The sequence below is a fragment of the Panulirus ornatus genome, chromosome 11, assembly GCF_036320965.1.
Source record: "Panulirus ornatus isolate Po-2019 chromosome 11, ASM3632096v1, whole genome shotgun sequence".
In the NCBI taxonomy this organism is placed as follows: Eukaryota; Metazoa; Arthropoda; class Malacostraca; order Decapoda; family Palinuridae; genus Panulirus; species Panulirus ornatus.
The window spans coordinates 30,666,703-30,689,202 of NC_092234.1; the positions used below are offsets into that span (position 1 = coordinate 30,666,703).

Sequence of the window (22,500 nt, forward strand, 5' to 3'; positions counted from 1 at the left end):
GCGGACCACAGTGAGGTGTCGTCATGACAACCTACAACACGTCGCACCACAGAGTGAGGGAGGGAGGGGCCGCTGGCTCGTGCGCCCTCCCCTCCCACGTCAGTTGCTGCCGCTCCCTTCAACAGTCCTGACTGCCCCTTCAATAACAATCCACCCCCACCCCATCCCACCCCAACCCCCCTACACACATCCAGGGCGCATTGTGACCTACCCGCGCCGGAAGCTCTAAGGTTACCTAACGGAGGGAAAAAATAATTGACGGAATCCGACGAAATTACAGCCATTTTTAATGGTGGTTTAATGAGAGTTACTATTATTCACAGACGAAGGCGGAGGTCCCGATGATGGAAAAAAAATGATCGACAATACGCCATTCAGGAGGGATCAACGTCGAGTGAAGAGGGAAGACGTGTATTGAACTGAACAACTAGAGCGTCCTCCAGTGTAACGTCTTATATTATTCTTTACACCCCACCACCACCCACATTAACCCCACCATCACCCACACTAACCCCACCATCACCCACACTAACCCCACCACCACCTATACTAACCCCATCACCACCCCACACTAACCCCACCACCATCATCCCTAACCCCACCACCATATCTAAACTAACGCCTTCCTTCACAAGTATTCTGGAGCGTAAAGCTGAACTATGCACAAGCACCAGACACCAAGAGGTTGGACCACGAACAACCACTAACTTCTAGACGGCTGACTATGTATAACTACCCGGCACCAGACAGCTGGACCAGGGAAGAAATACATGGCACCAGCACCAGAGCCTCGCCTCGTCTGGTAGTATTACAATAACAATTTTCTATTCACTACTTTCATCATTGTATGAAAATCTGAAGAAAAATATAGGGTGGGGTGCGACACTAAACAATCTATGGAGTTATATAAACCAGTGGGGCAAATTGTGGAAGTTCAAATAATTCCTTTTTTTTTCGTTGAAGGCTCCAGTCACAGACAACAGTCCACATTAAGACCGGGCCTTAATTGAAATATACAGACAATTATGAAAAAGAAAGAGAAAAGACAAGGGAAAGTACTTACGAATTTTGGACGAAGTCTTGAAGAACCTGTTATTTGAAAAGTGGCAGCTCACAGGTACTAGGAAAGACGTGAGGAGGTAGAGACTTCCAAAGCTTCCATGTGTAGGGAAAGAAGCAGTTGTCAAAACGGCCCACCCTTGAGTTACTGATGGTCACACAATACTCAGGTGACGCAGCAGCCTGCCGTGTATTGCGTGGTCTAGCTAGCGGTGTGGGCACACTAGCAGCCAACTCTCGGGAGCAAAAACCAAAGTTATACCGACAGAAGAAGGAAAGTGAGCCAATATTGCGGCGTAGGTCAAGGGAGTAAAGTTTGGAAGTTAGCCTGGGACAGTTGATAAGTAGGACCGCTTTCGACTCAACCCTGTAAAGTAGAGATGCAGAGCTAGAGCCACCCTAAATGTGAGAGCAGCACTCCCATACAAGGACGAACCAATCCCTGTATAAACGAAGCAACTGTTCAGAAGTTTCGACATCTAAACAGGACACCCCAGTTTCTTAGAGGCAGGCGTAGCTATTCCTGCAATGTGGGGTTTCCAAGAAAGAGTGGATGTCACAGTAATACCAAGTATGTTCAATGAGTCAAGAAGTGGAATTACAGAACCGTCAAGAGAGAGAGACGAGAGTTACGAGGAGTTTTCGATAGACAGATGGGTACAAACTTGGTCTTTGGGGCGTTAAACTTAAGATTTTGTGCACTCCACTGAGATATCCCGTCCAAGTCTGAGTTTATTGTGGAAGCTGTGTCAAGACGAGATGCAGATCGAGTGAGAGAAGAAGGAGCAGAATTGAGGGATGTGGATGGAGAAAAGGGGGAGGCTGATCCGTCAACAACCACGGAGACAGATCGGCTGGAGCGGAAGTTAGATATGAAGGAGCAAAGTGAGGGAGGGACGCCAAAGAGGGAAACTCAGAAATGAGACACCGATGACACACCCTGTCAAAAGCCTTAGATATTTCTGGGCAACTACATACGACTCCCCAAAATCTTTCAGAGATGATGACCAGACATTAATAAGCTTCCTCAAAACTACGAAATCCATATAATGAATTTAAAGGCAACAGCCGAGTGGAATGACGCATTCGAGGCAAATACTCCGGAACACAAAGAACTGAGATTAATGATATATTTCCCTATATATATGTAAAATACCACACACACACACACACACACACACACACACCTCCCAGTTCTGTAACATCTGCAATACATGAACTGTGCATTCTCAAGCGACTGGCTGCCTAAATTCAATAAACAATTATTCATTTACTTATTCATACTAATCATTTACACACAGAGACACACACACAGACACACACAGACACACAGACACACACACACACATAAGAAAGAAAGCAGACCACTTAGCGCGCAACACGATCCTGTGAAACCAGTCCACGCCTCCGAACATGCAGAAGCGACTGTGGACCCACGGAGTAAACAAATAGGGATGGTTAACCGCAGATGCGTGGGGACACACCTCAAAAGGTGACCTGGAACATGGTACAATCCTTTATATACATTCCAATCGTGGACTTACATCTGTATAGAACTACTCTGCCTGTCTCCTGTGAAGCTGATGTCATGTGTAAGCCACAACAAGAAACAGTACCTCCATTTCTTCTTCTGATTCTAAATATGAAGCGTGAAAGCTAATATCCTTTTATCGTTCCAACGTATCACATATCAAACAAGTCAATCATTAATCCTGTTAACACTCCAACACACAAACGTCTTTAGAGGTCTTCAGTAAACTAGTTATTGAAAGCTGGAAAGAATGAAAGCAAAATAAAAATGCTTTAGAGAATATAGGCTTCAGAAATACTCCAACACCTGCTCATCAGAACGATGCAAAATACTCTACAAATACACCCAAATACACCCTACCTGCATCTTATACATTTAATCAGATCTTACACGCTAGAGAGCCTGCTAGTGGGAAACTGCCAAATCACCTCATTTTAAGTAGAATGTTAGAAAGATCTTGCCCTGTGTGCCCGGCCAACGGCATAACAGAGGCAGCGGATGGTAGCACACCCTAACCCTGGCACACACCCGGCCAAGCCGACCTAGCCCAGTGACGCCGCTGTACCCCTGTGGTCCAGCAGAGTGGGAGAGGCATGTCATGATCACGAAGACTTAGTTGATAATACAAGGAAGAAAAAATATTCCAACTGCGCCGTCATTACGGTAACTACACACATGAGATATATCATTATACTCTTACACACACACACACACACACACACACACACACACACTACCAACACCTTATCAACAGTTAACGCCTCAAGCACGACGGAACGATCCTCAAGCACGATGGTACGACTCTAAAGCACAACGGTACAATCCTTGGGCACGATGGTACGACCCCCCGAGCACAATGGTACGGCACTTCAGTATAATGGCGTAAGCCTTAACCCTACCCTTACGAATCAGATCAAAAGTTACGCCATCATTCCTAAGTGTCGTACCGTCGTGCTCAAGGGTCGTACCGTCATGCTCAAGGGTCGCACCGTCGTGCTCAAGGGTCGTATCGTCGTGCTCAAGAGTCGTACCGTCGTGCTCAAGAGTCGTACCGTCGTGCTCAAGGGTCGTACCGTCGTGCTCAAGAGTCGTACCGTCGTACTCAAGGGTCGTACCGTCGTGCTCAGGGATCGTACCGTCGCGCTCAAGAGTCGTACCGTCGTGCTCAAGAGTCGCACCGTCATTCTCAAAGGTCGTGCCGTCGTGCTCAAAAGTGTCACTGGTGATGGTAGTGTCGTGTGAGGCACAATACACCAATGGAAAATAAGCTCCAATTACAAAACCTGTTGTAAACCAATGTTCGCCTTTGACCCAGCTCCTGGATGCATTGTTTAAGTCCAATGCATCGTCTGCATCGTCACGGGCACTTTCACTCTCACCCTAGAGAAGGAAGAGAGAGGGAAGAGAGAATCAAGGATTGGGGACGACTCTCTCTGAAGAGTGGAATCAGAAAGCTTACCGTCCCAATCATTTTCCAGGCATCACCACCCTACTCCAACTATCCCTCTCTGCACGCTGACACGTTACTGCCCTCTCCCTGTTCTACAGGTATCATTTTGGCTACTGCGAGCGTGTGCCTGCCACCAAGGATTGCATACCCGAGGCACACACAGCTGGCGGCTGCTTCCCACAGATTCTGTGTGGAGGATTGGCTGTTGTGATGCAATACTCCTTTCCTCGAGTAGCGAAGCTGTGTGGTTCTTCTCTTCCTCCTTTTCCCCTTCCCCTCTTCCTAAAACCTTTCCATCTTTGAGAGCCCGATCTACATAAATACATCTGTAACGCCTTGATTAATTTCCACAATTTTTACTCTTACTTTTTAACCTCTCATATATATATATATATATATATATATATACATATATATATATATATATATATATATATATATATATATATATATATATATATATATATATATATATATATATATATATATTCCCTGCGTGTCGTAGAAGGCAACTAAAAGGGGAGGGAGCGGGGGGCTGGAAATCCTCCCCTCTCGCTTTTTTTTTAATTTTCCAAAAGAAGGAACAGAGAAGGGGGCCAGGTGAGGATATTCCCTCAAAAGTCCAGTCCTATGTTCTTAACGCTAACTCGCTAACGCGGGAAATGGCGAATAGTTAGTTTATATATATATATTATATATATATATATATATATATATATATATATATATATATATATATATATATATATATATATATAAGCGTTCTTTTCCTTTCAGTGGTTGACTTCTCTGCTGAGAAGCATCCATGGAAATAACTTGGACCACATGCTGGGGAGACTTGCCTCGACTAATTGTGTCAGACAGCTTGAGGTCCACTTCGAACCTACGTACTGGAAATCATCTCGAAAGTAGATACTGCTAATCACTTGGAACCTAGATATTGTAAATCACTTCGAATCTAACTGCTGTAAGTCACCTTGGAACCTAGATACTGTACATCACTTCGAACCTCGTTGATGAAAATCTCTCTGAAGCTTCATTATGTAAATCGTCTCGAACCCAGATACTGTAAATGACTTGGAACCTAGATATTGTAAATCACTTTGAACCTACATTCTGTATATCACTTGTAACCTAGGCACTGTGGATCACTTGAAACTTATATACTGTAAATGACTTTGAACCGTGATACTGTAAATAACTTAGAATCTAGAGACTGTAAAACCTGGAACTTAGACACTGCAAAGCACCTCGAACCGAGACACTCTTTAAAGCACTCAGAATCGACATACTGTAAATCCCTTCAATCCTAGACGCTATCAACAGAATTCTATTCCCTTGGTAACGAGAAATTAAGAGAACACCGATCCCCAGGTTTTCCTAGGAGTGTAGTCGACGATGTCATGAGAGGTGACATCACATGCACATAAAGACACTAAAGGGCGATATCACATGCACCTGAAGACATTAGTGGGTGACATCACATGCACATGAATACAACAGAGGGCGACATCACATGGACCTGAAGACACCAGTGGGTGACATCACATGCACATGAAGGTACCGTGAATACATCAAGACTTCTGGTCGAAGTGACGCAAACGATGTATTCAGCGGCTGAGGAGGTGGTGCCCCATGGCGTTCTCAACAAGTAAACTTGTCAAGTGACACACGAATACACGAAAGTATTCACATACACCAGTGGCATATGAATAAACGAAAGTTATTCACGCACTCAAATACGTGACACACGGATACATGAAAGTATTCACGTATTTAAATCAAAGACACATGAATACATGAAAGGATTCACGCCCTTAAGGTCTATCCTGTAAGTACATGAAAGTATTCACACACTTGAATAAGTGACACACGAAGACTCGAAAGTATTCACGAACGTAGCTATCCTGTACATTTCTTTCGTGTACAACTACTGTGTACTACACTAACAGTGACACTATGGGGTACTGAATCATAACCTAATTCTGTACACGTGTTAACGCTTCAAAATCCAAGACATCTTTGAATATGTTTCAGTAAATCAAAAGTATTTTTCTGCCATGGTCGTAACATTTCATCTATACTTGGGACAAAAAAGTACCACCCGTACGGATCTTATGAGGTAAAGAATACATCAGTCCATTTAATATCATCTGACAAAATATTACACTTTAAAACCATAATAATATTCGCGATATGAAAAAAAAAAACCACTTCCATGAAAGACTAAGCAAAACAGCTTCATCGAAGGAACCTTTTAAAAGCTTCAAGCAACGGTACGATGCAACTCGCACTACGGTACAGAACCACTCAATCAAAAACAACCATGCCAACATATACCATGCAAAGAAAAACGGTAACATAGCAAACATGCGACGCATCGCTACACCAACGGAACAAAGGACACAATGCAATAAACGGCACCAAACCAACAGAATCACTCTGACACCAGCCAAACGGCAAAAATAAAAGCAAGTGAAACAAGCAGCGAAGCAGGAGTCCAAACAACGGAAAAACAAAAACAAAGTATGTGTACAAACTAACTTGACATCGGGACAAACCACAGCCTAAACCTCTCCAAACACAAGTTCAAAACAACTCAAACAAGCCCAGGGACACCTCCCTCCCTTAATCCCTCCCCAACTACTAAGGGAACATAACCCTCGAGGGAGGGGAAGGGAGGGGGTGGGGGAAGGGAGTTGGGGGGTAGCTGGAAGGGTGGCGGCGGCTCAAGTAACTTCCTCTACAGGAAACCGTCCCCCCCCCCCCTCCCCCCGGATAATTACAACCATTTTCCAATCACTTCCGTACGCCAAGGACTGCCACCTTTACAATCACTTCCGCATGCCAAGGAATGCTACCTACACAATCACCACCCAACAGACGATTGTCGAATGTAACCCCACAAACCTCTCTATCTAGCCAGGGTATCTTACCATCCCATGCCATTATTAAGAGGCTTCTTTCCCTACTCCTATGCCATATAAAGAACTCCTTTTCTCTTCCTCACCAAAGAAAATCACTCCAACTCCACCCCATTAAGAGGACCCCCTTCCACCACAGCGTTAAGTTAGAGGACCCCTCCTCCACCCTGATGTTAATCCCGGTCTCTTCCCCTCCCCTCCAACATCCAGAGGATCCACCTTCCTCTCCTCCCTCAATAAGACCACGTTCCGTCCTCCACCTTCCCCCACCCACCCCCCGGCCACTTCCCCACCCACTATGAGGGCGTCTTCCTCCCGTAACATCTCCAACAAACAGGACCTGCCGCTCACCTTCATCCCTGCCATTACTTCCCCCTGCAGACTCTGTCTCCACTAAGAGAACCTACCACTCCCCTTCAGGTCATCGAGAAGACCCTTCACCCATCGTACTTCCCCCACCCCTTTCCTTTACTAACAGGATCTCTACCCTCTCCCATCCTAAGAGAAATACCTATACCACAGCGAATTCTTGCCCATTCCACTTCACTAAAAAGACCTATTGGCTCTCCCTACACTTTAACAGAACCTTCCATTCTTACCATTCCACTCCTGAGACCACACCGTCCCTCCCTAGTCTGATGTACGTGCCTTCTTCACCCCGTCCCCTCAATCCCCACTCTCCCATACAACTTACCAGATACACTCAACAAAATTCGACCGTCCAGCCTACTTCCCCAGCTAAGAAACCCTCCCACCTTCCCAACCCCTTCACACATTCACCATTGGAACCTTATCACAGAGTTAGAAGGTAAGTGGCCTTAGAGTTGTCTTAACACCTGAAGATGTTAAAATACATTTCGGTTGCTGGTTATATCTTGATTGTTAACGGCCTTAATGACACTGGCAGTTGGCAGGCCTAACGCCCAATTAATCAACCGTCAATCAATCATCCGTCAAGTTCTCTTTCACCAGACCACGACAACTCGGAGGTCCACTCGAGGTCAGAAAGTTTTCAATGGAGATTTTTTCTCACAGTTTATGACCTCAGGTTGAGGGCACCGGATGAGGAATTATGCTCATTATAAATCTACTGAACTGCTCGTAACACATATGCTCTTCATCGAGGTACTGCTGAGGTGAGATGGATCATTTCTTAGAGACTGAATGTTTTCCGTGAAGGTTTACTTCATCAGTAGAATCTCAACTTGATCTATTTTTATGGTTCAATGACTTACTAACACTAAGAGGCAGGAGCTATGGTCTCCAACTCCTCACCTGGTGTATCAGCTGGTTATTACCTACAAAAAGGAAAATAAAAAAAAAATTATCTGCGCTTTATTTGAATTGCTTACAACGAACTGCAAGGTTAACAGACAATCTCTCAAAATACACCCAGAATCCAGCTACTATAGTAAGCTTCGATAATCATCTCAAAAAAAGGTCAGAGCAACACAAATTTAAACTTCTCATTTCCAACTCGGGGTCTGCTCTGAACAATGCCTCGATTCAGATCACACACGAGGATACATAACAACGCTACTGGGTGGGCAATTTACAGAGAAATTTCTTTTCCTCGACAACTTTGTTGAAGAAAATTTCCTAATACTGCATCACTTCCCAGGGTTTCATCGCCCTTAGTTTAGTAATGTGATTCAGATCTCTGGTGGCACGAAGATTCTTGAAAAAACTGCCCTGCAGTTTATAGCTTTTCTGAGAATAGTCCTCTTGAGTGTGCGCCATTTTCATCCGAAGCACTTCGTCTCTTAACACATAACGAATAAAATTTTCGTTCGGTCACGCAAAAGTTAAGTAATTGAAGCAATCTCAGAAACCAAGTTGTAGCTCTGTTCCTGCCCTGAGAGTGTCAAGCTACAGGAATCTAGGAACACGACGGTACGATCCATGACCATGGGGGTACGAGTCTTAAGCATGACGGTACGACGCAGGGGGGTCTGTTATCCTTGGTCTTCGAGCGAAAACGAAGGTCACAAAAATTTTTAAGCGGCACAACCCTTGGGGTCTTTTGGCCTGGCCTTCGATCAAAGACCAGGCCATCCAACTTAGACGACATGACGTTGTCTTCAAGGACCACACCATCACCCTCGCGAGGTTAAAGATCATTCACACACATTTCAAACAAGTTTCGGCTTTGAACCTATATTGCTCTCTTAGGTTCTAACCACTTCTACTGAGCTTAGCAGCTGGGGAAAGCATGCAGGAATAGGAGAACTGGACAGCGAGACGCGTTCAGAAAAAGGTGAACGTAACTGTGTGTGTTTACCGGGTGTGAAATAGACTTTCAGCCTGAGAAACATCCCATACGATGCAACACATGTCTTTTATAAGTGCTAAGAAACATTTCCAAGAACTCAGGTTCCTAAGAGCTTATCTCTCACATTCTATCCACGTATGTCAATTATTTCAGCTACCACTCGACAACTAATGGTAATCAGTTATCTTCAAACGAATACCTTGATGCCGTGAATGGACAACAAGCATATCATATAAATATGTAGATTAGTTCTATAATACAATCTATATATTCATAATTAATAAGCAAAAACAAATACAACAGTACAGCTTTGCATGATGACACACTGCTCAGGTCAAAGGCTTTCTAAATAGACAGAGGTTCATCATGCTAACCTGACTTGGTTTATCAAACCCAAACCTGAAAAAGACAACCCAGTGGTCAATACAACAAGACGTTTTCTAGCTATTAACATCAATACGTTTTCTAGCTATTAACATCAAGACGTTTTCTAACTATCAAGGATCAAGCTGTTTTTCTAACTATTAAGGATAAAGATGTTTTTCTAACTATCAAAGATCAAGACTTTTTCTAACCACTGGAGGTCCGGATGTTTTCTATAAAGAATCAAGACCTTTTCTAACTACTGAAGAACAAGACTTTATCTAAATACCGAGGACCAAGACATTTTCTACCTATTAAACTTCAAGACGTTTTCTAACTATTGGAGATCAAGACGATTTCTACCTATCGAAACTCAAGACGTTTTTTAATACTCTTTTCTTTTTCTTACGCTGGAGGCTCCGGTCACGGATTAAAGTCCTCCTCAAGGCCAGGCCTTAACTATAATATCGGGAGGTTGATGAAAAAAGAGACAAGGGAAAAAGTTTACGAATTTTGGAGCGAGTGAAAAACATGTCTTTCAAAATGTGCCAAGGTCACAGTTGATGGGAGAGACCAGGTAGGGTAGAGAGTTCCAAAGCTTCGAGGTGGAGGGAAAAAAAGCAGTTATCAAAATAGCCGATCCTGAGTTGCCTATGTGCCACACAGTAATCATGTGACGCAGCAGCTTGCCGAGTTTTGAGTGGTCTAGCTAATGGTGGGGGCACACCCGCACCCAGTTCTCGGGTGCAAAAACCAAAGTAATACCTATAGAAGCGAGAAAGTGAACCAGCAATGCGGCGTAAGGTAAGCAGGTCAAGTTTTGAAGTTAGCAAAGGAGAGTTTATATGTCGGACCACTTTCGACTCAACACTGTCAAGTAAGGATGCAGATCTAGAACCAACCCCAGATGTGAGAGCAGTACTCCATACAAGGACGGATCAATCCTTCGTATAACCGGAGCAACTGTTTATAGGAAAAGAAATTTCAAAAACTGAATAGGTGTCCCAGTTTCTACGAGGCAGACTTAGCTATTTCCGTAATGTGAGGTTTCCAACAGAGAGCGGATGTTACATTAATGCCAATATTTTTTTTTTTTTTTTGCTTTGTCGCTGTCTCCCGCGTTTGCGAGGTAGCGCAAGGAAACAGACGAAAGAAAATCAATGCCAGATATGTTCATTTATTCAAGAAGTGGAATTACAGAATTGTCAAAGGAGAGGGGATAATTGTAAGGAGTCTTCGGGATGTAGTTAGGTTGAAAATGGGTCTTGGAGGCATTAAACTTAACCAGATGCTCAAATATTACACGGCGTAGGTTATGAACGTGGTGGGTGCAGCCAAATTTCGCTTTTCCTTCATTGTGTACATTTGTCAAGATTTCTTTCTCCTATTCTTAAAATTTCTAAACTTAAGGAATAAAGACCTTGTCTTATCCTAGCCATATGTACTTCAGCTCCAGCTGACCACCAACATTCTGTACCACTGGGAAGCTTTCAAACAAAGGGGGAGAACATTTTGAAGCTACATCAAGGCCTCAGAAGGGACCTCAGCTCTAACTTGGGACTGATATTTCATAATGAGTGACCACTTTCAGCTGGGGGACCTAACTAACGCCGGAGATACATTCGCGTGTTGACATTCTGCAGGGTCATACCTGGAGCACAAGACGCACACTCAATTTCTTCATCCACACGTCTACGACACAACACTACCCCAGAACTCGTCCCAGAACAGACACCCCCAAAAGCCTATGTCATCAACAGACTTTTTCTAATGGTTTCCTGTACATAAACCTTTTCAAGTACCCCTTTACCCTTTCACAGACAGTATCCAGGAGCCAGCCTTTACTCACCCGTTAACAGAAGTCTGCGTCATGAAGAGGCCCAGGAAGGCCTTTGCGATGCTGTGCCAGATCTGCGTCACCAGCCACTCGGACTGCTCGAAGCAGTGCTCGAGGAACTGGTGCGTCTCCTCGTCCGAGGACAGCTGGACGAACCGCCGCCTCACATCGTCCGTGAGAGCCAGCTCGTCCACCTCGTACAGCTGCAACACAAACTTTGTATCAGTGAGGGTGTGGACGACGGTGAGGGTGTGGGTGACGGTAAGGGGGGATGACAGAAGTGTATGTGTGGGAGTCATGAAGTCATCGGTGGGGTCAACACTGGGGTCAGCCAATGGCCACGTCGGTGTATTTAAGTTGTCCTGTTTACTATCGCTGAAGATGTCTCCGAACTTAAGGCTAAAGTCATCATAGTAAACTGGTTAAAGGAAGGCGAGTCATGGAGCAAGTAAATGTATCTGAGAGTTCAGGTCGAACTTCAACTCATCAGATATCACAATGAATATAATATCTCAACATAAGAACACACTCGTATCTTGGTGGGTGTTAAGTACTGCATTTATAGGCGTAATCTATCACACTCTCGTATTTCTGGTCGAGAAGAAAGCCTGCGCCAATCACGTACTCAAAACACAGAGTTCAAGTTACAACCCACGTCAAAGTATAAACAGTCACGTTATCAGCATGAAATGGCTACATCTTCATTCTGGAATGCAATGTAGGGCAAGTAAAATACATAATGTAAGAATAGATCTTATACACAAGAATACATGGTAAAGCCAGACTAAAGAAGACCTGATGGTTTATAGCGAGGTTCTCTGCTGCAGGATAGTAACAGAAATTTCATATATATATATATATATATATATATATATATATATATATTACAAACCTCCAACAGCAAGGATCGAACCCGGGACCCCTATGCAAGAGGCGGGAATGCTAACCGCTCGGCTATGGGCCTGGCTAATAGGAAATAACTATTCGAATGCTATGTACTCGAATACCCTTCGTCTCACGTTAATGAGCAACGGGGTCTACACCTGTCATTTCCCAACAGGCGCACATGGCAGTACCTGGAGAAGCCTGATATGCTAAACACAGTACAATACATATCAGTACAAACAACACCTGATACCTTTCTGTATATCAAGGATTAGCACAGGATCATTATCCAAATTCGATCGTTAACATGACGGGAAAACGTCCGAGCGATGCACCACGACAGCCAGGCCATGACCTGTAAAGACGTACGCAATGAGGATTTGAAACGATGGGAAATGCACCGTTAATTTGTATATACCGGACTATGACACACACACCTGCAGGTAAAATTAGATCCAAGTTCCTACGAATATGAAGGGGAGAAGGCATACGAGTCATTCATAAACTGGGGGTAAAAGAAACCATAAAAGGATAGTTAATACAATTATGATCATTTACTATTTAACGCTACCATTGTCCTATCGTGTTTCTGGACCATGAGCTACATATAAAGGAATACAAAGAAATGCAGGCAACAGCAAATCCTAAGGTCCATTCGAAGCTGTTTGAGGTGAAAGAAACATACAGCTTAGTGGAGAGAGAGAGAGAGAGAGAGAGAGAGAGAGAGAGAGAGAGAGAGAGAGAGAGAGAGAGAGAGAGAGAGAGAGAGAGAGGCAAGTAAATGGTGTCACTTAAATGGCTCAACAAATAAGCGACAATTACGCAGTCAGTCGCAGTTAACCGGGCAAATCTCAAGGCTTCAAAATATCTTTCACAATAACCAACTACCACTCGGGTCAACAGCGCTCCTGAGGTGATGTCTGGACCGCTGGTCATCACAACCCATCAAGTGCGTCACACACACACACACACACACACACACACACACAATAGAAGCTTCACCTACACATGTTGAATATTACACAAACATGACTGGGGAAAAAACCTGTATTTCCCATCGACTCTCCCACCGGGGTCTAGGTGGAGCAGAGGGAAGGGATTAGAAAGAAGCGAAATGTGTTCTTGAGGATGAATGGATCTGTTGATTACGTCCACCGAAAAGAAGATTTTTGGCGCTGGGAACCCACGGCTCCAGACCTTCCCACCCTCCCGACCTACCAACACCACGCTGCACTACCAGTGGCAGCAGAGGCGGCAAGAAACACACATTCCCAGGGCCTACCTGAGCGGAAATCCCCTTCTGTTGAGATTCATTTGCAACATTATAACCTCAGCTCACCCTACCCATCCCTTGCCCCCGTCATCTTCCTCCCCTCTCTCTTCCCCTTCATCATGTCCTCCTCATTGAGGAACCTGTTGCAATGGTTGCTCGTTTTTTGTGTGGAGCTACACTACCAGAGGGGAGACTGAAGCATTGTGATTCTGTTGGCCAGACAAAACCAGACCTCTCTTTTAACTCTCTATTGTATATTCATAAATCTATCAAAAACCCTACCCTTCATTGTTCCTTGCAATACTGAATATGAATAAAAGGACAACATGTTGTAAAATTAAATCCATAATGATATCTTTTATAATACGAACGGCAATTCCACAATGAATTTTATGCATTTACGAATTACATACACAATAGACAATGACTTAAAACCCTTACGTTACACCATTTCCCATATTATCATAAACAAAATTTGATATGATAGTTCTACACAAGACGTTTCATTACGATTTGGTCCTTGAGCTTGGCAAGCAGTGAGACACAAGTACATACGTACATTACAACAATTCAGTCAATAAGATGAAACTCCTAGCCCCGACATGCATCCAAACCCACCTGCACTGAACGCCATATCACCAGAGATCATTAATAACCTCCAACCATCACTACACGAGTAAATCCAGATTCGCCTCATCTGCGCACCATTTCCCTCGGTGTTCCTTCCTCACCACCTGCAGTGTGTCTTAGGCAAACTGCGCCTCCGCACCATCTACTATTACTACTACTACTACATGCTGTGAGGCCGAGGCAGCCCACCGCCCCTGTACCGCTCAACACCTGAACAAGCAGAGGTAAGCCCTATATAACACACATACAATACACATACATGAGAAATTTATCACCTTTCTTTGCAACAAATTCTGGTCCCTCTCACACTCCCTTCACCTCCCTGCCCTCCCTCTCCCTCTCTCTCCCCTACCTCTCCTCTCCTCTCTCTCTCTCTCCCGTCCCCGGGGTCTGAATAACCTGTTGCATATGCCATATGTGTGCAACGGGAGGTAGGGGGTGAGATAAATACTCGCCGGGCCACACCATCCATCACAACTCCAGGAGAAAATTCCGCATCATCTGCAACATTCATCCACTGCAACCATCCCCCAAGCCCTCCCCCTACCCCATCCCACTTCCCAATTTCCAAGGATCGCAGCCTTCCCCTTCCTAGCCCGTCCTTCCCTATCGACATAGCTATCCTTCTCTCTTCATACCCTAGTTCTCTTCACCTTCGCTAACATGTCTCACACCATCAACTTCTCACTCTTGGCGTCTTATTCCTTTCTTCGTGCCATTTCCTGTTTCTTATCCTTTCCCTACCCACTATCCTCTCTGCTACCCTCCACCATCCCTCCAAGCCTCTACCATCCCTCCTACCCTCCACCGTTCTTCCTACCCTCCACCATCACTTCTATTCTCAGTCGTCCCTCCTATCCTCCATCGTCCGTCCTATCCTTCAATATCCCTCCTACCCTCTACTTTCCCTCCTACCCTCCATCGTCCCTCCTATCCTTCACCCTACCTTCTACCCCCTAAGGTCCCTCCTATCCTCCACCATCCTTCCTCCTACCCTCCACCGTCCCTCCTATCCTCCGCCATTACTTCTACCACCTAAAGTACCTCCTACCCTCCACCATGCCTTTTGTCCTCCAAAGTCCCTTCTACCACCTACCATCCCATCTACCCTCCACAGTTCCTACTGCTCTTCACCATCTCTCCTACACTCCACGGTCCCTTCCACCCCTACACTGTCCCTCATAATCTCCACCGTCCCTCCTATCCTCTAACATCCCTCCATCCCTCCATCATTCCTCCTACATTCCAACATTCTTCCTACCCCCACCATCCCTCCCATCCACTACCGTTCCTCCTACCTTCCACTGTCCCTCCTTTCCTCCACCATCCCCTCTACCCTCTACTGTCATTCCTACCCTCCAACAACCTTCCAAAACTCCACGTCCCTCCTAACCCCCACCAATCTTCCTACCCCCCCTCTTCAACCGTCCCTTCTAACCTCCACCCTCTCTTCTATCCTCTAACGCCAATTCTACTCCCCCTCCCACCGTCCCTTCTACCCTCCACCCACCCTCCAGCAGTATGGTGGAGGGAGGGAGGGAGGGAGTGTAGGGTTTCCTGATGCAGTAAACACATTATGTATCCTGAGCTGGGTGGTGGTGGCTGTGTTTACTCTGTCGTTACCCCACAGCACACACTTCTCGCTCACCTCCTGAATGGGGCAACACACTGAATGGGGAGCCTCATGAATGGGGAACACCCTGAAGGGAAACCTCATGAATGGGTGCTGTTCTGAATGGTGTGTACTTTTTGAAAGATATTCACAATGTAAAACATATCCATCCTTGATGAAACGTCACATATCAGTCAAGCTGACATATGTTTCCAGTATATCAGTTAAGCTGACATATATCACTTCTAGTATATCATTTAAGCTGATGTATGTTTCCTCTATACTAAGCTTAGGAGAGACAGAGAAAAGAAATGGTCGCATTATGTAAGTTTTCCACGAACAATAAGATTTTGATCAAATGTCAGGAAAGTTGTTCATCTCTCGCAATTTACAAATTAAATCCAGGAAAAAAAAACATGAAATTGTTACTTGACAAATTCTTCCTTCTTTCTTTTAGAAGGGAAGCCATATTTCCTCACTATCACATCCACTTCATTGTAAGTATCGTCCATATATCACCGCTCACTATCCACCATCCATCCCTCGCTAACCACCATCTATCCTTTACCAACTATTAATCTCTCGCCGATATCCACCTTCCACTCCTCACTGACCACCAAATACTATCCATTCTTCGCTAACAACCATCCACTCCTGACTAACCGCCATCCACTCTCCACTAACCACCATCCATTCCTCATTAACAGCCAACCACTCCGCAGTATCTACCAACCAATCCTAACAAATCACAATCCACTCCTCACTAACAACCATCCACCTTTATCTAACCTCCATCCACTCCTGAATAAATACCATACATACCTCACTCACCATCTCCCATCCCTTCCTAAACACCATCCACTCCTTGCTAGACATCAAATGCTCCTCACTAGCAAGCATCAAGCCCTCACTAACCTCCATCCACACCTTATTAACCAACATTCAACCCTCATTAGCCAGCATTCACCCCTCATTAACCAACATTCACCCCTTACTGACCATTATCCACTCCTTATGAATAAATATCCACTGCTCAATCACCACCATCCAATCCTCACTAACCATCATCTACTCCTACCGATCTACTATCCATTCCTCACTAACTGTCACCCGTAACTCCTCACTAACTACATACCACCCCTTACTAGCCACAGTCCACTCCTTGCTAACCATCATCTTTTTATTACTAATCAATATGCGCAACTCACTAACCACCATCCACTCACCCACACACCACTATCCATTCCTCAGTAACAACCATCTACTCCTCACGAACCACCACCCACTCCTCAAGAACCACCGCCCACTCCTCAAGAACCACCGCCCACTCCTCACGAACCACCACACACTCCTCACAAACCACCGCCCACTCCTCACGAACCACCGCCCACTCCTCACGAACCACCACACACTCCTCACAAACCACCGCCCACTCCTCACGAACCACCGCCCACTCCTCACGAACCACCGCCCACTCCTCAAGAACCACCGCCCACTCCGCACAAACCACCGCCCACTCCTCACGAACAACCGCCCACTCCTCACGAACAACCGCCCACTCCTCACGAACCACCGCCCACTCCTCACGAACCACCGCCCACTCCTCACGAACCACCGCCCACTCCTCAAGAACCACCGCCCACTCCTCACGAACCACCGCCCACTCCTCACGAACCACCGCCCACTCCTCACGAACCACCGCCCACTCCTCACGAACCACCACACACTCCTCACAAACCACCGCCCACTCCTCACAAACCACCGCCCACTCCTCAAGAACCACCGCCCACTCCTCACAAACCACCGCCCACTCCTCACAAACCACCGCCCACTCCTCACAAACCACCGCCCACTCCTCACAAACCACCGCCCACTCCGCATAAACCACCACACACTCCTCACAAACCACCGCCCACTCCTCACGAACCACCGCCCACTCCTCACGAACCACCGCCCACTCCTCACGAACCACCGCCCACTCCTCACGAACCACCGCCCACGCCTCACGAACCACCGCCCACTCCTCACGAACCACCGCCCACTCCTCACGAACCACCGCCCACTCCTCACGAACCACCGCCCACTCCGCACAAACCACCGCCCACTCCTCACAAACCACCGCCCACTCCTCACGAACCACCATCCAATTCTTCTTTCAAATACTCCTGTTCCATCCTTCTCCACCATCACAGATCTCCATTTCGTTTCCCCTTTTCCATCATTATTGCCTATTCCATACTATTCCTCTGCAACACCCATCCACCCCCTTCCCAACCTCAGGTCTTCCTTCCTATTCTTCGTCCTTCCTTCTCATCCACTTTTCCTCCTCCATTCCACATTTCCTCCTCTGTTCCTCCCATGCTAGGTAACCTTTCCATCCCACTCCACTATGTTATACAACCCCTTTCCTCCTCTATTCATTTTCCTTTTCCTCTCTATTCGTCTCATCCCCCTCTCCTTCACTCCTATTCCTTCCCCTCCCTCTACTATCCTCCCATCTCTTTAATCCACCCTTCCTTTTCTTCTTCACCCTCTCGCATCATCATCCTTTTCTCTTTATTTCTCTTTCGCTCCCTTTCACATATTTTTTCCCTCGCTTACCTTCTCATCCCATATCCACACTCTCTCCCTCCACTTCTCTTCCTCCTCCACCTCCTTTCCCCTCAGGACAGTGGAAGGGTAACCACTTCCCTCCCGGCTGCGTGGAAGGCAGGGACGAGTTGATTAATGGGTGGCGGGGCAGCAAGCCTGCCTTCACTCCATGCTAACGTGTCTATTACATGTTACTTCTGCATAATAATGTCTGTCTCAAGGACCCTCTTAACACTGAGGTCTCCATCACCTCGGGGCTCTACCATCCGGGGTATCCACCACCTGGGGCCCGTCAACTGGGGGTCTGCATCATCCGGGGTCTCCATGACCTGGCCCCCTCTATCATCCGGGGTCCTCCATTATTGGGTGTCTCTATCATCCGTGGTCTCCACATCATCCGGGACTAACGTAAACAATGACACTAACACACCACTCTGGTTAGACAAAGGGAAACAAACAATGTCCCTCAACACACCACTAACTCACATCAAAGGACACCAGACACGCCCCTCCCAACAGTGGTAACGATGTAACTATAAGAATACCAGCCTAACATCTGTTGGGTAACGATGTAACTATAAGAATACCAGCCTAACATCAACAAACAATGCCTCTAACAATCCTACTTAATACTCGTCTTCCTTGCGAGATAAGAGGCAAACAAAACGGCAAACAAGGACAGGAGGGGAGGGGAGGGGAGTGGGCCACAGTCACCCACTGCCCTTGCTACATGTAATGGCCATCATTTCATCACGTTTCCTCCCCTCGTTGCAATGTTTTCATTACCCTCCCTCTGTTTCCCCTCCCCCGTCACAGCGGGAAAAAAAATCCTGCCCATACACCACCCCTCTGTGGGTCACCATTGTGCACTTTGTTGCAAGATCAATAAGCATCAAATTCCTATTGCAATAACCTATTTCATTAAACCCAGACCCCCGTAAAATCGTTGCCTCGTATCCATCTCCCGAGGACAGGGATAAATTCGCCCTTACCGCCACCCGTCTCCAAGGCCGATAATTGCTCGGCTCGGTGTTCCCCCAAATTTCCCCTCGGATTTAACCTTTATCTGTTCATTGTCAACACGGTTGCAACATGCCCACCGGGACACGTTAAGTATAATGGTAAAAAATGCTGAATGCTTAATTACGGTAAGGGGAGGAGGAGGAGAGGTGTGAGGTAGGGAGGGGAGGGGTGGTGTGTGGGGCGGGGAGGGAGAAATGAGAACCCGCGTCTTATTTCCCTGGGTACCTGAGTTCATCTCAGCCAAGCTGTTCCAAAATAGGACAATTACTCTAAATATCATCCCCTCCCTCCCTCTCATATGGGGTGGCCGCGACGGGACCCCACACAAATATGGGTTTTCCATCGCTGGTATGAACAGCTGAAGTGGACTGTCGCCTGGGGTCGACCTATGCCTACGTTACACTCATAATGTACACACACATGGGCTAGCGAGTGAGGCGGATCAGAGTGGAACTTCACAGAATGACACCGGGGTCATGATGCATCGACGAAGTCATGTAGACGAAGGATCAATCCTTCTTGCTTATCAGGGAGGTTTTTTCTTAAGGGCTACAATCATCACCTCCTATGTGGCGATCTTGACAAAAGATTCTACCTAACCTAACCGAACCTGTTGGAAACGTGCAGTCCTCCTCACACTCCAGGCTCGTACAGGCGCCAGTCTCCAAATAGCATAATCACTAGAGAGTTCTGTCCTGTAATGGAGACAATGGCGGACGTAATCACACCCCGTACGCAGCGCGACGGTCGCGTTCGCACACACGCGCGTCACGGCTCCCGCGACAACACTTGGTCGTCTCATTAGGAAATTGTGAAGCAAAATGATTCTCCAGCAGCAGCAGCCAGCCACCCCCCCCCCCCCCACCTCTTCTCTCTCTCTCTCTCTCTCTCTCTCTCTCTCTCTCTCTCTCTCTCTCTCTCTCTCTCTCTCTCTCTCGTAAACAATAGCCTGTGATTCAGTGCACAATAGCGTAAGGGAGGAACTATTTTAAGGGCAACTTAACCTCTGATAAATGTTATGTAGGTGTGACAGATGTGGGTTAATAGCTTGTGGCGGTGATGGCGCCGCTTCTGTTACTGGGGTTCCTGGAGACGAAGGAGGGAGGGTTACTGAGGGGTCTCCTCGTGTAGCGGGAGTACTGTGAGGTTTTGGCCTTCAAGGAATCAGGAGACAGGGGGGGAGGTTGTGTGTTTCTAGGGTTGAATGGTCGTGGTGTTGCGGGGGAGGACTATGGCGAGGCAGCTAATCGCGGCGGGGTTGAGGTAATGAGGAGAGAGTGGATGTAATGCTTCTTCTGTAGGAGGTGAAGCTCCCTGCGAGGTAAACCTACGGTGGAGAGAAGCTTGGAGTGAGGTGGAGGTGTGTGTGAGGAGGTCCACCAGGAGGGCTGGGCTTACGGAGGTCGGCTGGTGGAGTTCAGTGAAAGGCGGTAGTAATGATGAGTGGTGGAGTCATGGGGTAGATGGAGGTGAGGGATGGATATATGAGGGAAGTTGAGGTAATGGGGAGAGTTATACAGGAATTCGAGATACGATGGAGGTAAAGGTAATGGGTAGAGTTATGCGGGAAATGGAGATCAAGGGTGGACAGATGAGAGAAATGGAGGCATTGACAGAGTGGATGTGGGGTCGAGAGGAAGGAGTGATGTTGGAGAGAAAAAAAGTATTTTGAATACTACATACAACAAAGGGAATTCATTTCAACAACAACCACGCTGTCCTCTAACCAAATACGTATCCACACCAAACAATAAATTCAGTCTTAGACAGATTTCACAATATAAACAATTATCTCATAATAAATATGAGAACCTTATGAGAACTAGAATAAACAAGTCCCCTCTCCATCTCCCTCCTAGATCGAATCTTAGAGAAACAGTTTCAAAGTTCCACACTAGATTCCCACTTCCATTCCAGATTGGGAACTCCATTCCAGGCGAGGGTGGCTTGCCACCGCCCGGAGCCACGGGCCGTTCCCCCACAACTGTGGATTAGGAAATTAATTTCAAGTTTTCGGCCTGGGACTAATAAAACTGTGGCCCCAGGTTATTGCAAATACGAGGACTGAACTTGTTCGATTGTTGGCTGATAGTGGGAGAAGCCTTGCCCCGCCAGGGACGCTGCTGGGGGCAAGGGGAGGGACAGAAGTGCTGGGGGAGACGAGGGAGGAGGAGCTGGTGGGTGGGGAGAGAGGGGTGATGGGGAGGAAGAGCTGGGATGGATTGCATGAGACAAGGAGAAGACGATGGTGGCAAGGGAAGGGGGAACAGAAAAGTAGTGGGGAGAAGAAGATAGGGAGGTGAGGTGAGGGAACGAAGGGAGCACAGTGGGACGGTCGTGGAAAAGTGGGACTGTGGGGAGGGATGGTAGCTGGAAGGGTAGGTGCTGGGGAAGGCTAATGGTGAGAAAAGGTAGAAGGAAGAGGACAGTGAGGTTAAAAGATAGAGGGCAGTAATGGTAGTGAGGGTAGGAGGTGCTGGGGAGGAGTTAGATGGCTAGGGTAGTGGGCGGGGAGGAAAGTGGGATAGGACTGTAGTGAGAAGGTAATGGGTAGAAGTGGGGAGAAGAGGATAGTGGAATAGATGACAATGGTGTTGGAGAACAGTGCAGTGGAAAGAAGTTAGATAGACGGATGTTGGAGATAGGACAGTAAAAGGGGAGTAAAGGCGACGTGGGACGGCAAAGGGGAGAGGGAAAATTAAAAGAATATTAGCCGGGAGGGGGATAGTGGGAAGGGAGAAAGGAGAGGACAAAGGGAGAACAAGAGCAACAGGACGACGAAAGGGATGGATAATGAGACAGAGGGATAAAGGGAAGGACGGCAATGAGGCTGAAAAGAACGAAGGAAAGATAGATAGGATGGTGGAAAGATTAGTGGAGAGGTGAGAAGCAGTGAGCAAGGTTGGAGGAGAGTGGGGCTGGGGGATAGTGGGATAGTAAGATGGATGTGGAATGGCATGGTGGGTGTAGATTGTCAGGGTGGGAGAGGGAGTGGGGGGTGGTGGGATGCGTGGAAAGTGGGGAGGGGAGGGGATAAGTTGGGTGGGAA

At 46.6% G+C, this 22,500-nt stretch overlaps 1 protein-coding gene across 1 annotated transcript in view; it reads right to left on the reverse strand.

Annotated features, from left to right (window-relative positions):
- LOC139751384 (protein-L-histidine N-pros-methyltransferase-like) overlaps positions 1–22,500 on the reverse strand; it is a 770,810-nt gene that overhangs the window by 203,844 nt on the left and 544,466 nt on the right. Inside the window, exon 3 of the mRNA XM_071666758.1 lies at positions 11,449–11,639. Coding sequence (XP_071522859.1) covers positions 11,449–11,639 — 191 coding nt within the window. The remainder of the gene's footprint in view (positions 1–11,448; positions 11,640–22,500) is intronic.